The sequence below is a fragment of the Saimiri boliviensis genome, chromosome 11, assembly GCF_048565385.1.
Source record: "Saimiri boliviensis isolate mSaiBol1 chromosome 11, mSaiBol1.pri, whole genome shotgun sequence".
NCBI classification, from domain to species: domain Eukaryota; kingdom Metazoa; phylum Chordata; class Mammalia; order Primates; family Cebidae; genus Saimiri; species Saimiri boliviensis.
In genome coordinates, this window is record NC_133459.1 from 75,827,068 (window position 1) to 75,847,015 (window position 19,948).

The 19,948-nt window shown below is 39.0% G+C and overlaps 1 protein-coding gene across 4 annotated transcripts in view; it reads left to right on the plus strand.

The window, feature by feature from the left end:
* DNAJB4 (DnaJ heat shock protein family (Hsp40) member B4) overlaps positions 1–19,948 on the plus strand; it is a 47,091-nt gene that overhangs the window by 18,323 nt on the left and 8,820 nt on the right. Inside the window, exon 2 of one of the 4 annotated variants that reach the window (XM_010347321.3) lies at positions 16,716–16,957. The exons of 2 other annotated variants lie outside the window; for them this stretch is intronic. In XM_010347321.3, coding sequence (XP_010345623.1) covers positions 16,747–16,957 — 211 coding nt within the window. In that variant the 5' untranslated portion in view covers positions 16,716–16,746. Of the gene's footprint in view, positions 1–16,011; positions 16,958–19,948 lie in introns of all 4 variants that reach the window. One more of the 4 variants, XM_003921389.4, reaches the window with a different exon arrangement.

The following is a 19,948-nucleotide window of genomic DNA, read 5'->3' on the forward strand; positions in this document are numbered from 1 at the left end:
GAGCCATCGCACCTGGCCTATTTCTGAGTATTGTAAAAACTATAGTTTTTACAGTTTGCCATATGCAATAAAATTTTATCATGTTTAGTGCTTTTTTTTAGACTTTTCTCTCCCTCCAGTGAAGAATAATTTGTATAACTTGTAAGTTGGCAAACATTTCCTGTTAAGGGCTGGATGGTAACTATTTTAGACCTTGTGGGCCATACAGTCTCTGCTGCAACTACTCAGCTCTACCACTGTCTGGCAAAAACAACAATAAACAGTACATATTATTTTATACATTTATAGTATAAACTCCTTTTTCTTTTCTTTTCTTTCTTTCTTTCTTTTTTTTTTTTTTTTTTTTTTTTTTTTTTTTGAGATGGAGTCCTGCTCTGTTGCCCAGGCTGGAGTGCAGTGGCACAATCTCAGCTCACTACAACCTCCACCTTCTGGGTTCAAGTGATTCTCCTGCCTCAGCCTCCCAGGTATCTAAGACTACAGGCTTGTGCCTCCACATCTGGCTAATTTTTTGTATTTTTAGTAGAGACGGAGTTTCACCACGTTGGCCAGGCTAGTGTTGAACTCCTGACCTCAAGTGATCCACCCACCTTGGCCTCCTAAAGTGCTGGGATTATAGGCCTTAGCCACTACTACCCCTGGCCTATTTATAGTATAAACTCCTTAAGGGTAGGGAGTATGTCTCATACTGTTTATCCTTCATGCCACCTATAAGAGCATAGCACAGTGAGGTCTTAGTAATGGTTGGCTTGAGAATACTGGTTTGACCTAGATAATAAAAAGCTTGTATTTTTGAAATATTAGTAACTCAAACATTAAAACCCATCCATTTACAGTTAAATTATTTTAGAAATCCTAATTTTTTTCTCTTACTATAAGTGTCCTCCTTTAGACAATTTTAATAGTTCAGTCTCATTCATTTGGATTTAGGCCAAGTTTTATAGTAGTTGGTAAATATTATAGGACATGTTGGCTTGTTTTTGTAAATGTTTTAATACTTATATTTGGTAGCCATCATTAAAGTCCTTGAATCATAGTTAAGTCTCCATGGTAGCAGTGGTTTGATGATTATGTCTTAATGGATGCAATATACTATAACGATAATTCATAGTTAACGTTGTGTACTGATTTAAGTTAAGTCATTTGAGAGGCCAGGCACAGTGGCTCACAACTGTAATCCTAGCACTTTGGGAGGCTGAGGTGGGAAGATAGCTTGAACCCAGGAGTTCAAGACTAGCCTGAGCAAAATAGGGAGACCCTATCTCTACCCAAAAAAAAAAAAAAAAAAAAAAAAATCTAGGCATAGTGGCACATGCCTGTAGTCCCAGCTACTTTGGAGGCTGAGGTAGGAGGATTGCTTGAGCCCTGGAGGTTGAGACTCCAGTGAGCTGTAATCAAGCCACTGCCTTCTAGCCTAGGTGACAGAGCAAGACTGTCTCAAAAAAAGAAAAGGAAAAAAAAGGAAAAAAAAAAGATGTTACTTGAGAATTGTAAACAATTAGAGAGCTAAATAAACTTGCTAAATAATCAGTTTGTTGCAGTCTTGGCTAAGAGCCTCATAGTTCAGTGAAATAGCTGCATATCCTCTCCTCCTGCCCTATTTCTTGGACTACAGACATTTTTTTTCCTCTGTACTCCTTAAACTACTCTCCTTTTTCTAATGAGCCAGTTAAGATGACGTCTCAGGCCACATAGAAGAAGAGTGTGAGAAGAGACATTTTAGAGAAGATAAAATTGAAAATCCCATAGATTCTTCATTTCCTAGTATTGCTTTTACAGTTAAATGTTATGAAAGTATATGTCAACTGAGCATGTATAAATCCATTCCTACTACCTTAAGTATAAAGTATTATTTTGAAAAATCCTCATATTTTTTATGTAGATGAACAATGTAATACTATTTTATAAGTAAAAATGAACTTATTTTTAGAGTTCACCTGTTAAGACTTTATTTACCTTAAGTGTGCATGTGGGAGGTATTTATGTGTGATATAGTTGGCTCATAGCACTACTGACTAGAAGGAACTTCTAGATCTGCACTGTCCAACACAGTAGCCACTAGCCACATGAGGCTGTTAAGCTACTGAAATGTATCTGAATTGTGGTTGAAGTGTAAAACACATACTGTATTTCAAATATTTAATACCAAAAATAATGTTTTTTTCTTTTTCAAAAATAAATAATGTGAAGTATTATTGATAATTTATATTTTGATTATATGCTGCAATGGTAATATTTTGGATTTACAAGGTTAAATAAAATACATTATTAAAATTAATTTCACGTTTATTTATTTTTAGTAGAGACTGGGTTTAGTAGAGATTGTGCCATTGCACTCCAGCCTGCGCAACAAGAGCAAACTTCCATCTCAAAAAAAAAAAAAAAGTTTCTTTTTACTTTTTATGAGTTCTAGAAATGTGGCTAGCATTTGTTGCTTGCTTTATATTTCTGTTGTACAGCTCTGATCTAAATAGTGTGATCTTTCAACACAGGCAAAGTGTTACAATGAAATATTAGTATTAGTTTATCAAGACTCATTTAAAATGATTATAAATTCTGTAGCTGTTTTTTTGATTTTTTGGCTAATACAATATTTTTGGTTTTGTTTTTTGTTTTTGAGACTGTCTTGCTCTGTTGCCCAGGCTTGAAGTGTAGTGGCATCATGATCACAGCTCATTGTAGCCTCAATTCCCTGGGCTCAAATGATCCTCCTGTCTCAGCCTCCCAGGTAGCTAGGACTACAGATGCATGCCACCACACTTGGCTAATTTGTTTTATTTTTTGTAGATACAAGGTCTTAACTATGTTGCTCAGCTGGTCTTGAACCCCTGGACTCATGTGATCCTTTTGCCTTGGCCTCCTAAAGTGCTGGGATTACAGTTGTGAGCCACCACCCTGGGCCTAACTCAGTGTATAAAATTAGTGTAAAGAATGCTTTATTTTAAATTAGCCAGGTGTGGTGGTGCACACCTGTAATCCCAGCTATTCAGGAGGCTGAAACAGGAGAATCGCTTGAACCCAGGAGGCAGAGGTTACAGTGAGCCTAGACTGCGCTGTTGCACTCCAGCCTGGGCAAAAACAGAGCAAGACTCATCTCGAAAAACAACAACAAAAAAAGAACACTTTATTTTAAATGATTTCAGAATGCCAGGAAAGTACATTAGGTCACTGTACATTCACTAGTCATTAGCAAGCTTTTAAGGATTTTTTATAAAAGCAGGCAAGAAAGAAGGGCTAGTTGTTACTTGAATATTTTATTCATCACAATTAGAATAAGTTAGTTCTACACTCCCCAAGAGAAGAAATGATACAATTTTTTTTTTTTTTATACTCTCACTCTGTCACTCAGGTTTGAATACAGCAGCATGATCACAGCTCACCTGCAGTCTTGAACCTTCTGGGCTCAAGTCATCCCCCTGCTTCAGCCTCCAGAGTAGCTGGGACTACAGACACACACTGCCATGCCTGGCTGATTTTTAAATTTTTTGTAGGGATTGAGGTCTCACTTTGTTGCCCAGGCTAGTCTCAAACTCCCTGGCTTAAGTGATCTTCTCACCTCGCCCTTCTAAAGTGCTGGGATTATAGGTGTGAGCTACTGCACCTGGCTGATTTATTTTTTTAAGTATAAAATATATCTGATCCCTTAGTGTCTCCAAATCTAGTAATTTTTATAAATTTAAAGCAGTTTGAGCCGGGCGCGGTGGCTCAAGCCTGTAATCCCAGCACTTTGGGAGGCCGAGGCAGGTGGATCACAAGGTCAAGAGATCGAGACCACCCTGGTCAACATGGTGAAACCCCGTCTCTACTAAAAATACAAAAAATTAGCTGTGCATGGTGGCACGTGCCTGTAATCCCAGCTACTCAGGAGGCTGAGGCAGGAGAATTGCCTGAACCCAGGAGGCGGAGGTTGCAGTGAGCCGAGATCGCACCATTGCACTCCAGCCTGGGTAACAAGAGCAAAACCCCATCTCAAAAAAAAAAAATAATAAATTTAAAGCAGTTTTATTTTGTATTGTGTTTTGAAAGGCATGTACTTTCTAATTTTTTGAATTTGATTTAAAAATCTTGTTTTAAAGACCACTGGACAAAAAAATTAAATGTGTATATTATAGTGCTTCATTGAGGGAAAGCATTATAAAACCAAGCCATGACACAGTATTAAAATTTGAAAACTTTGCTGGGCGCGGTGGCTCAAGCCTGTAATCCCAGCACTTTGGGAGGCTGAGGCGGGTGGATCACGAGGTCAGGAGATCGAGACCATCCTGGTCAACACGGTGAAACCCCGTCTCTACTAAAAATACAAAAAATTAGCTGGGCATGGTGGCGCATGCCTCTAATCCCAGCTACTCAGGAGGCTGAGGCAGGAGAATTGCCTGAACCCAGGAGGCGGAGGTTGCGGTGAGCCGAGATTGCGCCATTGCACTGCAGCCTGGGTAACAAGAGCGAAACTCCGTCTCAAAAAAAAAAAAAAAAAAAAAAAGTTGAAAACTTTGGGAATTACTAATATTACTATAGTGATAAAACACTGGGAAATTTTGATGATACGGACAATAGCCACAGAAAATTATGACTAAAGTTGTTCTTCCTACCAGCCATTTTAAATTAGTTTGCCGTCTTATGCTGGTGCTCTTGGAGGCTTAGAAATTACTATTATTTGAGGCCGGATCGCCCTTTGTCACCTGGGTGGAGTGCAATCATGGCTCACTGCAACCTTGATTTCCTGGGCTCAAGTGATACTCCTGCCTTAGCTAGAACCACAGGCATGAGCTACAGCACCTTGTCAGGAAGCTTACAAATTATTAATGAAACTTTGTTAAGAACCCTTTACTGCCAACCAAAAAAGCAATTTCACTGGTTTGGAAATAAATGGATACGTAAGAAATGAAGCAACCTCTTCGAGTAATTTTTTCCCCCAAAATCAAACTATTAGCACTTTTTGTAGAGCATGAAAGAGCAGTCACGAAGTGTGACATTAAAAACTTCCAGCAGCGTGCCTTCGTTCATGCCTATATTCCCAACACTTTGGGAGGCTGAGGCAGCAGGATTGCTTGAGCCCAGGAGTTCAAGACTAGCCTGGGAACCATAGCAAGAACCTATCTCTACAAAAAAAAAAAAAAAAAAAAAAAAAAAAAAAGCCAGATCTGGTGTGAGCTTGTGATCCCAGTTACTTGGGAGGCCGAGTCAGGAGAATGTCCTGTGCCCAGAAGATCGTGGCTGCAGTGATCTGTGGCAATGCCATTGCACTCCAAACTGGGTGATAGAGTGAAACCTTGTCTCAAAAAATAGTAACTTTGGGCTAGGTGCAGTGGCTCACACCTGTAATCCCAGCACTTTGGGAGGTTGAGGCAGGCGGATCCTTTGAGGTTGGGAGTTTGAGATCAGCCTGACCAATATGGAGAAACCCGTCTCTACTAAAAATACAAAATTAGCCGGGCGTGGTGGCGCATGCCTGTAATCCCATCTGCTCAGGAGGCTGAGGCAGGAGATTCACTTGAATCTGGAGGTGGAGATTGCAGTGAGCTGAGATCGTGCCATTGCACTCTAGCCTGAGTAAGAAGAGCAAAACTCCATCTCAAAAATAAGAAACAAACAAACAAATAAAAACTTTCAGCAATCTGACGGTAATTTTCTGCCAGCTTCCTAGGGCGAGCCTTCCTAATTCGCATGCATTGATCTCACCAGTCTTTTTGCTGTATCTGATAGATTTTATTGTGCTCTTTTGCTTCTTGGCTTTGTCTTCCTGATCCAAATCACAAATTCTCCCTCTTTCTCTTTCAAAATCTATCAGTCTTTAAATGACTTTGCTCACATTTTTCTGTTCTGAAGCCTTTTTTATCCCAACCACTCCAGCCGAAGTTGAGGATGATAATTAACTTTTTTTTTTTTTTTTTTGACACAGAGTCTCCCTCTGTCACCCAGGTTGGAGTACCATGGTGCGATACTGGCTCACTGCAGTCTCCACCTCCCAGGCCCATCCTCAGTCTCCTAAGTAGCTAGGACCACAGGTACGCGCCACCACGCCCAGCTAATTTTTGTATTTTCCGTAGAAATGGGGTTTCACCATGTTGGCCAGTCTTGAACTCCTGGTCTCAAGTGATCTGCGGTCCTTGGCCTTCCAAAGTGCTAGGATTATAGGCATGAGCCACTGCACTGGCCTCTGTTTTACTATCTTTAAAGCTCTTAAAACTATCTCATTTCATTATTAACTTTTTATTGCTTGTCTTCCTCCACTGTAATATGAGTTGAATGAGAGCAAGGATATTGTCTCTTTAGTTAACAACACCTAAAATAGTATGGCACAAAAAAAGCACTCCATAAATATCTGCTGAGTGACTGAAATACTTTATTCATGGGAAGTATGGACTATGATAGCCACATTTGTAAACAGTTTGTGTACTCATCAAATACTATAAAATGGACAGTCAAATACTATTGACAAATTCCAAATATAATGAATCCAAACTACTGTCTTTGCCTTAAAAAGGACATTTATGGCCGGGCGCGGTGGCTCAAGCCTGTAATCCCAGCACTTTGGGAGGCCGAGGCGGGTGGATCACGAGGTCGAGAGATCGAGACCATCCTGGTCAACATGGTGAAACCCCGTCTCTACTAAAAATACAAAAAATTAGCTGGGCATGGTGGCGCGTGCCTGTAATCCCAGCTACTCAGGAGGCTGAGGCAGGAGAATTGCCTGAACCCAGGAGGCGGAGGTTGCGGTGAGCCGAGATCGCGCCATTGCACTCCAGCCTGGGTAACAAGAGCGGAACTCCGTCTCAAAAAAAAAAAAATAATAATAATAATAATAAGGACATTTATAGGTAAGGCATGGGGGAATAGGATTTTTAGAACAATTTAACCTTAAATGGATAGGGCTTAATGTCTTTTTTTTTTTTTTTTTTTTGAGACAGAGTTTCGCCCTTGTTACCCAGGCTGGAGTGCAATGGCGCAATCTCGGCTCACCGCAACCTCCGCCTCCTGGGGTCAGGCAATTCTCCTGCCTCAGCCTTCTGAGTAGCTGGGATTACAGGCACGTGCCACCATGCCCAGCTAATTTTTTGCACTTTTAGTAGAGACGGGGTTTCACCATGTTGACCAGGACGGTCTCGATCTCTCGACCTCGTGATCCACCCGCCTCGGCCTCCCAAAGTGCTGGGATTACAGGCTTGAGCCACCGTGCCCGGCAGGGCTTAATGTCTTAAAGACACTTGCCTTAAGTTTACATCTTTCATCTTGTAACGTAGATGAAACAAGAAGTGAATCTCTTTAAAATTTTTCAGCTGAATGCAGTGGCTCACACCTGTAATCCCAACACTTTGAGAGGTCATGTTGGGTGGATCGCTTCTGCCCAGGAGTTCTAGACCAGCCTAGGCAACATAGCAAAACCCTGTCTACTAAAAACAGAAAAATTAGCTGGGTGTGGTGGCACATGCCTGTTGTCCCAGCTTCTCTGTGGACTGAGGTGGGGAGAATTGCTTGAGCTCAGGAGTTCAAGGCTGCAGTGAGCTGAGATATGCCACTGCACTTCAGCCTGGGTGACAGAGGGAGGTACTGTCTCTAAATAAATAGATTTTGTGGGTCTGTATCTTGGCAACACATACACATAACAGATAAATAAAAATTTCCTTATTTTTACCCTAAAGACAAGGTAGCATTTGTGACCATCACAGGATTAATAGATATTGTAACTATTATGCTCTGGAACCTTTTCACAGGAATAAGAATTTGGGGTCTGAGCACCAAACTTTCATCAAGATTTACTTGGCCAGGCGCGGTGGCTCAAGCCTGTAATCCCAGCACTTTGGGAGGCCGAGGCGGGTGGATCACGAGGTCAAGAGATTGAGACCGTCCTGGTCAACATGGTGAAACCCCGTCTCTACTCAAAATACAAAAAATTAGCTGTGCATGGTGGTGTGTGCCTGTAATCCCAGCTACTCAGGAGGCTGAGGCAGGAGAATTGCCTGAACCCAGGAGGCGGAGGTTGCGGTGAGCCGAGATCACGCCTTTGCACTCCAGCCTGGGTAACAAGAGCGAAACTCCATCTAAAAAAAAAAAAAAAAGATTTGCTCTACAGCAATCTATGGTAATAATGCCTCGTAGTGCTTACAAGTTTTTTAGGAAAGTATAATATGTAGAGATAAGATATAGTCCATTATTAAATGACCAATAATTTGATTTTATATGACTATTTAGATATTATCTTAAAAACAGGCGAAGTATTAGAATAGACACAGCCTAGTAACCTCTAGTTTGATGTTAATATTGAAACAGTGTATGTTAAGTATTGTCAATAATATCTTAGCTCATTATTAGATTGTAGCTATAGAAAAGCTCTTTGAAATTGTTCCGCTTGACTATCAGGCGTATGTGCATATAGATAGATTACATGTGAGAAAGCATATGGAAATATTTCATAAATTATAAAATATTACATAAATGTTATGGGGAAGGCATATAACAGGTTTTTTTTTTTAATTTTTTTTTTTATGTAACACTGTGTGAGAAGATACTAAAATTCAGAGGTAAAGGTCTGAAAAGGGAACTTGTCAAGAGGCATGATCTTGGGGGATACCAAAGTCCTTTGGGGGTGAATTTGGTAGTTCTTTAATGCTTTATGCCCAGTAAAATTTCCTGAATCAAAGGAGACTATTTGTCAATGGACATCCAAGTAGTAGCAAAAGTTTATATAGCTTAAGATACTGAATATTATTTTTATATAGATATTATATAAATTGTAGTGTTTTCACATGTGTTATCTCATCTGACTCTCACAATAATCTTTGTGAGTTAGATATTCAGAGAATGTAAATGATTTGTCTAAGTTACCTGTTAAGTGGGGGAGAGCTGAGATTAGAAACCCAAGTATTCAGATTCTTAAGTGTTTATTCTTTTATGCTAGCCTTCTAAGAGGAATTGAGAAATAATGGTTTCTCCTAGATAATTTTCTTTTTTTGTTGTTGTTTCTTTTATTTCTATTTTCATTTCTTTATTTATTTCTTAGAGATGGGGTTTCTCCATGTTGTCCAGGCTGGTTTTGAACTCCTGACCTCAGGTGATCCACCCACCTCGGCCTCCCAAAGTGCTGGGATTACAGGTGTAAGCCACCACGCCCGACCTCCCCTAGATAATTCTCAAGTAATTTAGTATGACTGAGATATGTGAGGCATCGACAGATACTAAGGCTGGGCAGATCTTCTGAGTCCAAAATCAAAGATATATACTTTAAAAATATAAATATTAGAATTGAAATATAATGAATGTTACCTTTGGGAAGTTTTAATGATTTTAAGTTTTAACAAAATCAACATGAATGAGTAGCAAATATTAACTGGAATATTTAGAAAGATCCACTTGGACAGCTGTGTGTGTGTGTGTGGGAGTGTTTGCATGTATGCTTGAAAATGAGAACATTTTGTTATACATACAATATAGTAATTTTTCTGGGAAAACAATTTTCAAGTTCATATGAGATCATCATCATCATCGTCATAAGAGTAGCCTCACTATGTGCCAATTACATTTAAATATATTACACATTGATCCCATTTAATCCTCACAACAGTCTTAAGTTGGTATTAATGTTACCAACTTAACAGTTAATGCAATTAACTCTGTTTGACATATGAGAAAGCTGAGGTCAGAGAGATTTAAGTCCAAGATTTTGCAGCTATAAGTAGTGTTACTAGGATTCTAACCCAGGCACTCTGGCTCTAAAATCTGTGCTCTTAACCACTATATTGTCAATATTCCCTGGGTGTCACCTCGACAAACATAATCACTTTTATATACTCTGAGGTTATATATTCAAATATCCAAAGCACTATTAACAGAGTATAAAAGAGCCTCAGTTTATTTACTTATTCTTGGACAGGAAGTATTGGGGAATGGAGGTCATAATTTTCTAATATGAATCACTGTATAAGAAAGTTTAGGTCTGGCCGGGTGCGGTGGCTCAAGCCTGTAATCCCAGCACTTTGGGAGGCCGAGGCGGGTGGATCACGAGGTCGAGAGATCCTGGTCAACATGGTGAAACCCCATCTCTACTAAAAATACAAAACATTAGCTGGGCATGGTAGCTCGTGCCTGTAATCCCAGCTACTCAGGAGGCTGAGGCAGGAGAATTGCCTGAACCCAGGAGGCGGAGGTTGCGGTGAGCCGAGATCGTGCCATTGCACTCCAGCCTGGGTAACAAGATGGAAACTCAATCTCAAAAAAAAAAAGTTTAGGTCCAGGCATGGTGGCTTATGCCTGTAATCCCAGCACTTTGAGAGGCCAAGGCGGGCGGATCACTTAAGTTACTTCAAGACCAGCCTGACCAACATAGTGAAACCCTGTATCTACTAAAAATACAAAAATTGGCCAGGTGTGGTGGTGTAATCCTAGCCACTTGGGAGTTTGAGGCAGGAGAATCGCTTGATCCTGGGAGGCAGAGGTTGCAGTGAGCCAAGATCATGCTACTGCACTCCAACATGGACAACAGCAAGACACTGTCTCAAAAGAAAAAAGAAAAGAAATGTCAGGGGCTAAGCATCCTGGTTTATGCCTGTAATCCCAGCATCTTGGGAGGTCACGGCAGGAGGATTGCTTCAGCTCAAAAGTTTGAAACTAGGCCGGGCGCGGTGGCTCAAGCCTGTAATCCCAGCACTTTGGGAGGCTGAGGCGGGTGGATGACGAGGTCAAGAGATCGAGACCATCCTGGTCAACATGGTGAAACCCCATCTCTACTAAAAATACAAAAAATTAGCTGGGCATGGTGGCGTGTGCCTGTAATCCCAGCTACTCAGAAGGCTGAGGCAGGAGAATTACCTGAACCCAGGAGGCGGAGGTTGCGGTGAGCCAAGATCGCACCATTGCACTCCAGCCTGGGCAACAAGAGCGAAACTCCGTCTCAAAAAAAAAAAAAAAAAAAAAAGTTTGAAACTAGCCTTCGCAACATAATGAGACCTGGTCTCTACAAAAAATAAAATAAGCCAGATATTGCCACGTTGGCCTGTAGTCCCAGTTACTTGAGAGGCTGGGGTGGGAGGATCACTTGAGCCCAGGAGTTCAAGGATGCATTGAACTATGATTGTGCCACTGCACTGCACCCTGGGTGACAGAGCAAGTCCCATCTCAAAAAAGGTGGGGAAAAAGGCTGGGTGTGGGGCTCATGCCTATAATCTCAGCACTTTGGGAAGCAGAGGTGGGTGAATCACCTGACATCAGGAGTTCGCAACCAGCCTGGCCAACATGTGGAAACCCCGTCCCTACTAAAAATGCAAAAATCAGCTGAGCATGGTGGCACGTGCCTGTAATACCAGCTACTTGGGAGGCTGAGACAGGAGAGTTGCTTGAACCCAGGAGGCAGAGGTTGCAGTGACCTGAGATCGTGCCACTGCACTCCAGCCTGCATAACAGAGCAAGACTGTCTTGGACAAAAAAAAAAAAAAAAAAAAAAAAAAAAAGTAAAAGAAATTTTAGGACTAAATATGACCCATTTAAGAAATATTGCCAGATGGCCGGGTGTGGTGGCTCATGCCTGTAATCCAAGCACTTTGGAGGCCAAGGCAGGCGGATCACCTGAGGTTGGGAGTTCAAGACCAGCCTGACCAACGTGGTGAAAGCCTGTCTTTAACAAAAAAAAAAAGAAAAAAGAAAAAAAGAAATCTTGCCAGAAAAGGTTTTTCACAGGTGTGTTGGCAAAATATGAGAAGTCATTTGTCCTCAAGTGTTTAAGTGATGACCTGAATTTTGATGTAATTTTTTCTGAGACTCAGAGCATTTTATCTTCTTCCTTATTATTTTGTTATAAAGTAAGAAATGATTTGTCAGTTGGAAAAAGAAAACTTTTTTATTATATTTGAATAAAATCAAAGTAGAAGATGACATAAATGACAAGTCATATTTTGTTTTCTGGGTTAAAATACTATCTTAATTTACAGCCATGAGCCACCTCACTTGACTGTAATTTTCTTTTAGTAAAGGAAAGAGAATTGTGTTTTCATGGAATAATCTTACCCAATGTTTGAGTAGTAACGAAAAATTTAAAAATGGAAATGCTGGCCAGGTGAGGTGACTCACACTTGTAATCCCAGCACTTTGAGAGGATGAAGCAGGTGAATCACGAGGTCAAGAGATTGAGACCATCCTGGCCAACATGGTGAAACCCCATCTCTACTAAAAATAGAAAAATTAGCTGAGTGTGGTTACATGCGCCTGTAGTCCCAGCTACTTGAGAGGCTCAGGCAGGAGAATTGCTTGAACTCAGGAGGCGGAGGTTGCAGTGAGCCGAGATCGCCTTGTTGCACTCCAGCTTGATGACAGAGCAAGACTCTTATCTCAAAAAAATAAATTAAAATGCAAATGCTAATTTTTTCGTTAGTTTAGCAAATGCCGATTGTTTATCTTTGTTAAAAATACAGCATCCCTGCCGGGCGCGGTGGCTCAAGCCTGTAATCCCAGCACTTTGGGAGGCCGAGGAGGGTGGATCACGAGGTCAAGAGATCGAGACCATCCTGGTCAAACATGGTGAAACCCCGTCTCTACTAAAAATACAAAAAATTAGCTGGGCATGGTGGCATGTGCCTGTAATCCCAGCTACTCAGGAGGCTGAGGCAGGAGAATTGCCTGACCCCAGGAGGCGGAGGTTGCGGTGAGCCGAGATCGTGCCATTGCACTCCAGCCTGGGTAACAAGAGCGAAACTCGGTCTCAAAAAAAGAAATCAGTCAAAAATACAGCATCCCTTAATTTTAAGGGGAAATATGTATGTCAGTTACTAACTCAAGCTAGTTTTTGTTTTCTTCAAACTTCCGTCATGCATACATATAACCTATAACATCAAATAAGCAGGGATTTATATGATTTCTAAATATTTCAGACTTTCTATGTAGTTTTTATTTTTGCTTTTAAAATAAATAAGCTTTTAGGAAAACAAGCTAGCTGAGAGGATGAGGGGAAAAAAAGAAAAAAAGAACAAGGAAAAAAAGTAAAATAAATAAGCTTTTATTTTTTTTATTTTTACTAAATAAGCTTTGACCACAGCTCTTCTCTGTTCCATTTTCCCTACAGGCTACCACTACTCTCCCTTTTACATACTCTTCCGGTTTTTGTCATAATTATTTGCAGGAATGACAGTCCCCTCCCCCCAAAAAAATCACCACATGGATATCATAGAAACTTCGATGACCAATATATTTTATTTATTTATTGAGCCGGAGTCTTGCTCTGTCACCAGGCTGGAGTGTGATGGCGCGATCTCGGCTCACTGCAACCCCCGACTCCCGGGTTGAAGCGATTCTCCTGCCTTAGCCTCTCGAGTAGCTGGGACTGCAGGTGCCCCCCACCATGCCCACTAATTTTTTGTATTTTTGCTTTTGTTTGGGGGTGGGGTGTCGGAGTCTTGCTCTGTCACGTAGACTGGAGTGCAATGGCACGATCTCAGCTCACTGCAACCTCCGCCTCCCTGGTTCAAGCAATTCTGCCGAGCTTCCTGAGTAGCTGGGATTATAGGCGCCCCTGCCACGGCCGGCTAATTTTTTTTGTATTTTTAGTAGAGACGGGTTTTCACCATGTTGGTTAGGGTAGTCTCGAACTTCTGACTTCAGATGATCCACCCGTCTCTGCTTCCCAAAGTGCTGGGATTACAGGTGTAAGCCACCACGCCCGGCCATTTTTGTATTTTTAGTAGAGACCAGGTTTCACAATGTTGGCCAGGCTGGTCCTGACCGGGTGATCTAGCACGCCCCGCTTTTTTTTTCAGACGGAATTTCACTCTTGTTGCCCAGGCTGGAGTGCAATGAAGCGATCTCCGCTTGCTGCAACCTCCACCTCCTGGGTTCAAGCGATTCTCCTGCCTCTGCCCCCTGAGTATCTGGGATTACAGGCACCCGCCACAACGCCCTGCTAGTTTTTGTATTTTTAGTAGAGACGGGGTTTCACCACGTTGGTCAGGCTGGTCTCAAACTCCTGACGTTAGTCAATCCACCCGCCTTGGTCTCCCAAAGTGTTGGGAATACAGGCGTGAGCCACAGCGCCCAGCCTGGATGACCAAGATTTAATGTAGAGTGATTGTATTGTATAATGGATTTTCAACCCCTAAGTAAGTAGTAGAGAAGACATTTCAGTCTGCAAAGTGAATATAAGAGTAAAATATCTCCAAAGTACTATATAATTTTAATAATGATCATATTGATGCTTTACCCTATTTCATCTCTTTGCAATGGGTATATTTGTAAATATAATTATTGTCTTTATTTTCTAAGGACAAATTTCCAGGTGTGTTATATATAAAATTATTAAAGTAATATTTAGTGGCTCTTAATAACTATTGCCAAATGTTTGAATTATTTACAAAGCTTTACAAATCTACAAGTGTGCAATTATCTACTCATTTTACCATAACCTAACCAAATTGTTTTATTAATAATCTTAAATCACAACTATATTTGCTTTCTATTAACTTGAAATGTCAAAGTTGAGGTGAATTCTTGTTTTTCAACTTTACTACTGTGATTCTTATGTGTGTGTGTGATATTTTAAGAAATGTGAAAATCCCTTTTCACTCTTTTCAGTGTCTAGGGAGTCATTCTTTCCATCTGTTAATATATAATACAATTTCTCACAAATGTGAAAGACCCAGTCTTCAAGTTCTCTAAAATAATTCACTGTGTCACGTTTTGATAATATTCCTAGCTCTCTAAAAATGAATCAAATACATTTTTTTTCTCTGCAAATACTACCCACCCAAACAATTTCTGGTTGTTAAATAGTAAAGTCAGCGTTCCTTTCGTAACGAATATTTAAAGGAACTCCCTTGGAAATTCATTTTATAATAGGTGATTTTTATTATGTTTTTACTGTATGTGATACTGATCCTTGCACTGGATTTTAGTTTGGCAATATGCTTTTTTAAACTGGGAGTCTTAAGGTAACTCTGGATATTAGCATTTTCCCTAAGTTTTTGGATTCAAAGATGTTTTTTGACATTGAGTATTCCTTGGTAAGTTTAAAATGCTAAACAGCTGACAAGCCTCTGTAACCCACAGGTAGGCTAGATCGATGTTATACATTTCTAATGTCAAGGTATTTTTAAAGTAGAGAATTTTGAGGAGTAGAAAATCATAGCTGTCAAAATGTACAATGATGAACATTCATAAAGAATTGCTGAATCATCATTGCTTTGCATATAGAGTGGGTGTTCTCATTTCTATAAAGGTTAACATGATTATTACCTTTTATTATATTCTAAACATATATGTACATTTTCTTTTCCTCATAAAGGTTTTTTTTTTTTTAAGTTTACAGTTTCAAGATATTTGGACTGTGTGCAATTCTTTTGACATTTTCTTAGAGAAAACCACACAGAAGATAAAATATGTGTTATATACATTGAAAATGTCTCAAATACGCAAAATATATTTTCAAAAGTAGGCATCAAAAGGGTATATAAATGCTATGATCTAACTTTGTCAACAAAAATTATAAAACTAGAGCAAATAACCATGAGTATTCATAGAAAACAGGATTAGAAGTAAATACAGTAACATTTAACAGGGATTACCTAAAATGGTATTATAGGGAGATTTTTAATAACTTTTTCTTCTGTATTTTCCAAAAATCTCTGACAATGAATATATATTTATAATTAGGGAAATATGTTTTTGAAAGAAAAAATATTTCTCATATTAGTGCCCCTTAAGTGACATACCCAAATTTTACGTTGATCCAGTTGCAGTTAAGTCTTGTAAGGAACATGAGTATGTATTGTCTGTAACCTGATACTTTCTATTGGCTTCCCTGCAGCACCAAAATTCTTTAAATAGGGACCCTGTGGGGCGGCTGTGGGTGGGGGGTGGGGGTGTGGGGGACCTCATTCAGTTTTAGTTGAAGTAACTAAATTCAGATACTAAAATTTCAAAAATAAACATTGGTTTGCCAGAACTATGAACTCATGTATCCTAGAAAAAACTGATTAGCTAAAATCATGTTGAAGTCCCTTACTTATCTTAAAATAATGCATTTGAATTTTATTATAGATACTCTGAATGTGAAATTAGTACACAAACTTTCCGGCGTTTCTGATTGATAGACCCCAGGAATTTTGACGACGACGTAAAGTACTTGGAAATTTCAGTTCAAACAACCCACATTTTAGTATTACATACTTTACAGATGAATAACTTGAAATTAAAATATCTAAAATGGATTCGTCGATACTTTTATTTGTATTTTACTTTAACTTCTTTAACATAGAGTGTTTAATGACTGTGATGATTTTTGTTGCTTTTTCACCTAGTATGGAGTACATAAATATGTAGTTTTGACATTCTGTCTTGAAATACTGGCATGTTTATTCACTTGGCCTCTTTAATTAGGAAATGTAAAGATGATAGAGCCAGACGGAAAATGAATAGTTAATCGTGTAGGAGGAGAAAACATAGCTCAGTACTTTGACTAGAGGCAGCTGGGAAAGTGACGTCCTGTAGCATTTGCTGTTCTAGAAAGTACAGAGACACGTAGTGAAAATGGGAGGATCTAGAAGGAGGCTGTCTCCTGTGTAGTGTATATTTATCTGTAAGTGAGCTGTTGGGGAAGGATTGAATACAGAGACGCTGTCTGCTGCCTTAAGACAGCTAGCTGAATTGCCGATTTACTTTAACTTTTAAAATACCCAGCTTGGTTTATTTTTCTTAGAATCGGCCTATTGCTAAGACTGGGGACACTGTTTTCTTTTACAAAGGGAAATCTAAGTTCATTTCAAGGCATTCGAAATGGGGAAAGACTATTATTGCATTTTGGGAATTGAGAAAGGAGCTTCAGATGAAGATATTAAAAAGGCTTACCGAAAACAAGCCCTCAAATTTCATCCGGACAAGAACAAATCTCCTCAGGCAGAGGAAAAATTTAAAGAGGTCGCAGAAGCTTATGAAGTATTGAGTGATCCTAAAAAGAGAGAAATATATGATCAGTTTGGGGAGGAAGGTAAGTATTCTCTGTATATCTTTTTATCTCTCCGTCTCTCTCTCTCCCAGCCTTTTTTTTTTTTTTTTTTGGTCTCTCTCTCAGCCTATGGTTATTCTTAAATTGGATTCTCAGTCATATCAAAAGCAGAATAAATAATGAATAATAATAAGATTTCATCTCTGATCAAATGAATGAGTATTGCAGAGCTATGAATGAAATGTCCTTGTTTGCCTTTTTTATTTTAGCATTTTGGATTATACATATTTTATCACTAGACTTACAAAGTTAACATTGTATATTTTAAAAGAAACCTTGAATTCCCATACCTATTAGTAAATTGTGTCAAAAGTCTTATGCAACCTGTTTTGTTTTCTAATGAATTTTCTGTCAACCAATAAAGAGTTTTCAGTCATTTAAAACCTTAAGATTGGCATTTCAGGTTCTGAGTAGTTTATCTTTTATTCACAAAAACAGAAAGTAGTTTTTTGCCTTTCTTATAGCAAGGCTAGTTTAGACTGAACAAGACGGAGTTGTGACTCTCAGAAGCAGAAGGCGCAGGCATTTAGCTTCTAGTTGTTTTTGGCATTCTGCCATTCTGCCTGGAGAGGAAAGAATTTTCCTGATGTCATAAAATACCAGAACAAGTTTTTAGCTTAATTGTAAACAATAATTTTGTGCCAAGAAAATGAGATCTCAGAAATACAATTTTTGACCTAAAATGGCCACCTAGTTGGGATAATTATTGATTTACTTTTGGGTAACATTATTTGTTGTAAAATTTTACTAAGTATTGAGAAAAACATGACAACTTCCTTTTCCTCTCCCTGCCATACTTTTGTTTTTTGCATTGTGAGATCAAAAACTAGTGAGCACAGTAAAGGAGGATAACTTAAGATTATCCTTTTCTCATTCTGCATTTTAAATCAGGTTTGTCCATCACTTCCATATAAATGTGGCCATAGATTAAGACTATTTTAAATTGCTAATTAATAACACAAAAAACTTTAATTTGTACTGGTTTGGGGATTTTCAACTTTTAACATCAGGACTAAGTTATATTATTATTAGTTTTTCTCCCCAAAATACTGGCTTTTAAATCATTGTAGCTATGAAAAGTTTTTTGTTATCCCTTTGATTCCTTTATTATATTTAACACCAAATTTTCTTAATTTGAAATGTAGCCTTAAAATATAGTCGAGCGGTGACTGCTTATTTTGAATTAAACAAATTAAATGTAGACAAACAGGGCGATTGCATATAGAGGGTTTTTTCTTCTTGTTTTCTTTTACCTTTTTGGTCTGTGAGTTGCCCCAAATTGAAGTTTATGTTGCTGGTTTTGGTATAGTGAAGACCTATAGTGTCAGGTTCTTACAAAGTAAATACTGAAAAAAGCAAATACTGAGCAGTTCAATCCTGCATGATACCTATGGCCATACTACCCAAAATATCATGATTTGGTTTATCTCAAAAGCTAAGCAGGATTCTGAGATGCTACCAATAATGTACTACTCTTTCTGAAGGAGTTATTTTGTAATTTTGTAAAGAAATTCACAAACATGGAGTAATACTATTATTTCCCGTGAAAAAAGCAGATATCCACTGCTTCATATTTAAAACATTTTGCAACAATTCACTGGTAGCTTAAGTTTGTGGCTAAGCCATTGAATTCAGGGTTTAGTAAGTATATTTGTCTTCAAAATTTTCAAGTCACCAAATGATACATTTTTCTTAATTTAACATTACTTCTTAATTTAAGTGCTTTTCTAGAGTGATTTTTCTTATTTGATTTTTATTGGTCATTACACAGTGAGTGAATTTTTTTTAAAACTAAATCACCCTGAATCTGTATACCCTGGATTTTTTTTTTAACTTACATAATTGATACAAGTGATAAAAGAGTGAGGAGAGAATGCATTTTTTTAAACATAGAAATATGTTATGCAGAAATATCATTCTCTAGTTATAGGTTACTTGAAAATACAGTTGAATGAGCCAGGCACAGTGGCTCATGCCTGTAATCCCAGCACTTTGGGAGGCCGAGGCAGGAGGATCACTTGAGGTCAGGAGTTTGAGACCACCCTGACCAACATGGTGAAACCCTGCCTTTACTAAAAATACAAAAATTAGCTGGGTTTGGTGGTGCATGCCTGTAATCCCAGCTACTCAGGAGGCTGAGGCAGGAGACTGGGCAAAACCTGGGATGCAGAGGTTGCAGTGAGCCAAGATTGTGCCACTGCACTCTACCCTGGGGGACAGAGTGAGACCCTGTCTTAAAAAAAAAAAAAAGAAAATACAATTGAATGAAAGTTATTTGAATTATTTTTTAGAATTATTCTTCCTTCACAGGAAAAGTATTATATTTGTTTGCCTTTTATTCAGAATATCTCATTTATTCTATTAAACATCCGATTTAGATACACTGTGAAAGTAGGGAGAAACATTTTTTCTCTTTGCCTTTTATTGATCTCCAGACCTGGTTATATAGGTTTCTCCCGTAGTAACAAAACACTGAACTTTAGGACTATGGAAACACTACTAATTTACCTAGTATCCTTTCTGCTCCCCTCCAAGTTATTACAGTCTTGGGACTGAGGGCTGGGATGATGGGAATAAGGAACCATGAACTGAAAAGTAGTATGTAAGTTGCACATGTTACATTTATGTATTTAGGAATGAAAGAACCAATAATCCAGTTTGTGTTCTGAATATTCAGATTTTTATTTTTTATTTTTTTACTTATTTTTTGAGATGAAATCTTGCTCTGTCACCCAGGCTGGAATGCAGTGGTGCAATCTCAGCTCACTGCAGCCTCTGCCACCCGGGTTCAAGCGATTCTTCTGCCTCAGCCTTCTTGAGTAACTGGGATTACAGGCGGACACCACCACACCTGGCTAATTTTTGTATTTTTAGTAGAGACAACGTTTCACCATGTTGGCCAGGCTGGTCTCAAACTTCCGACCTTGTGATCTGCCCACCTTGGCCTCCCAAAGTGCTGGGATTACAAGCATG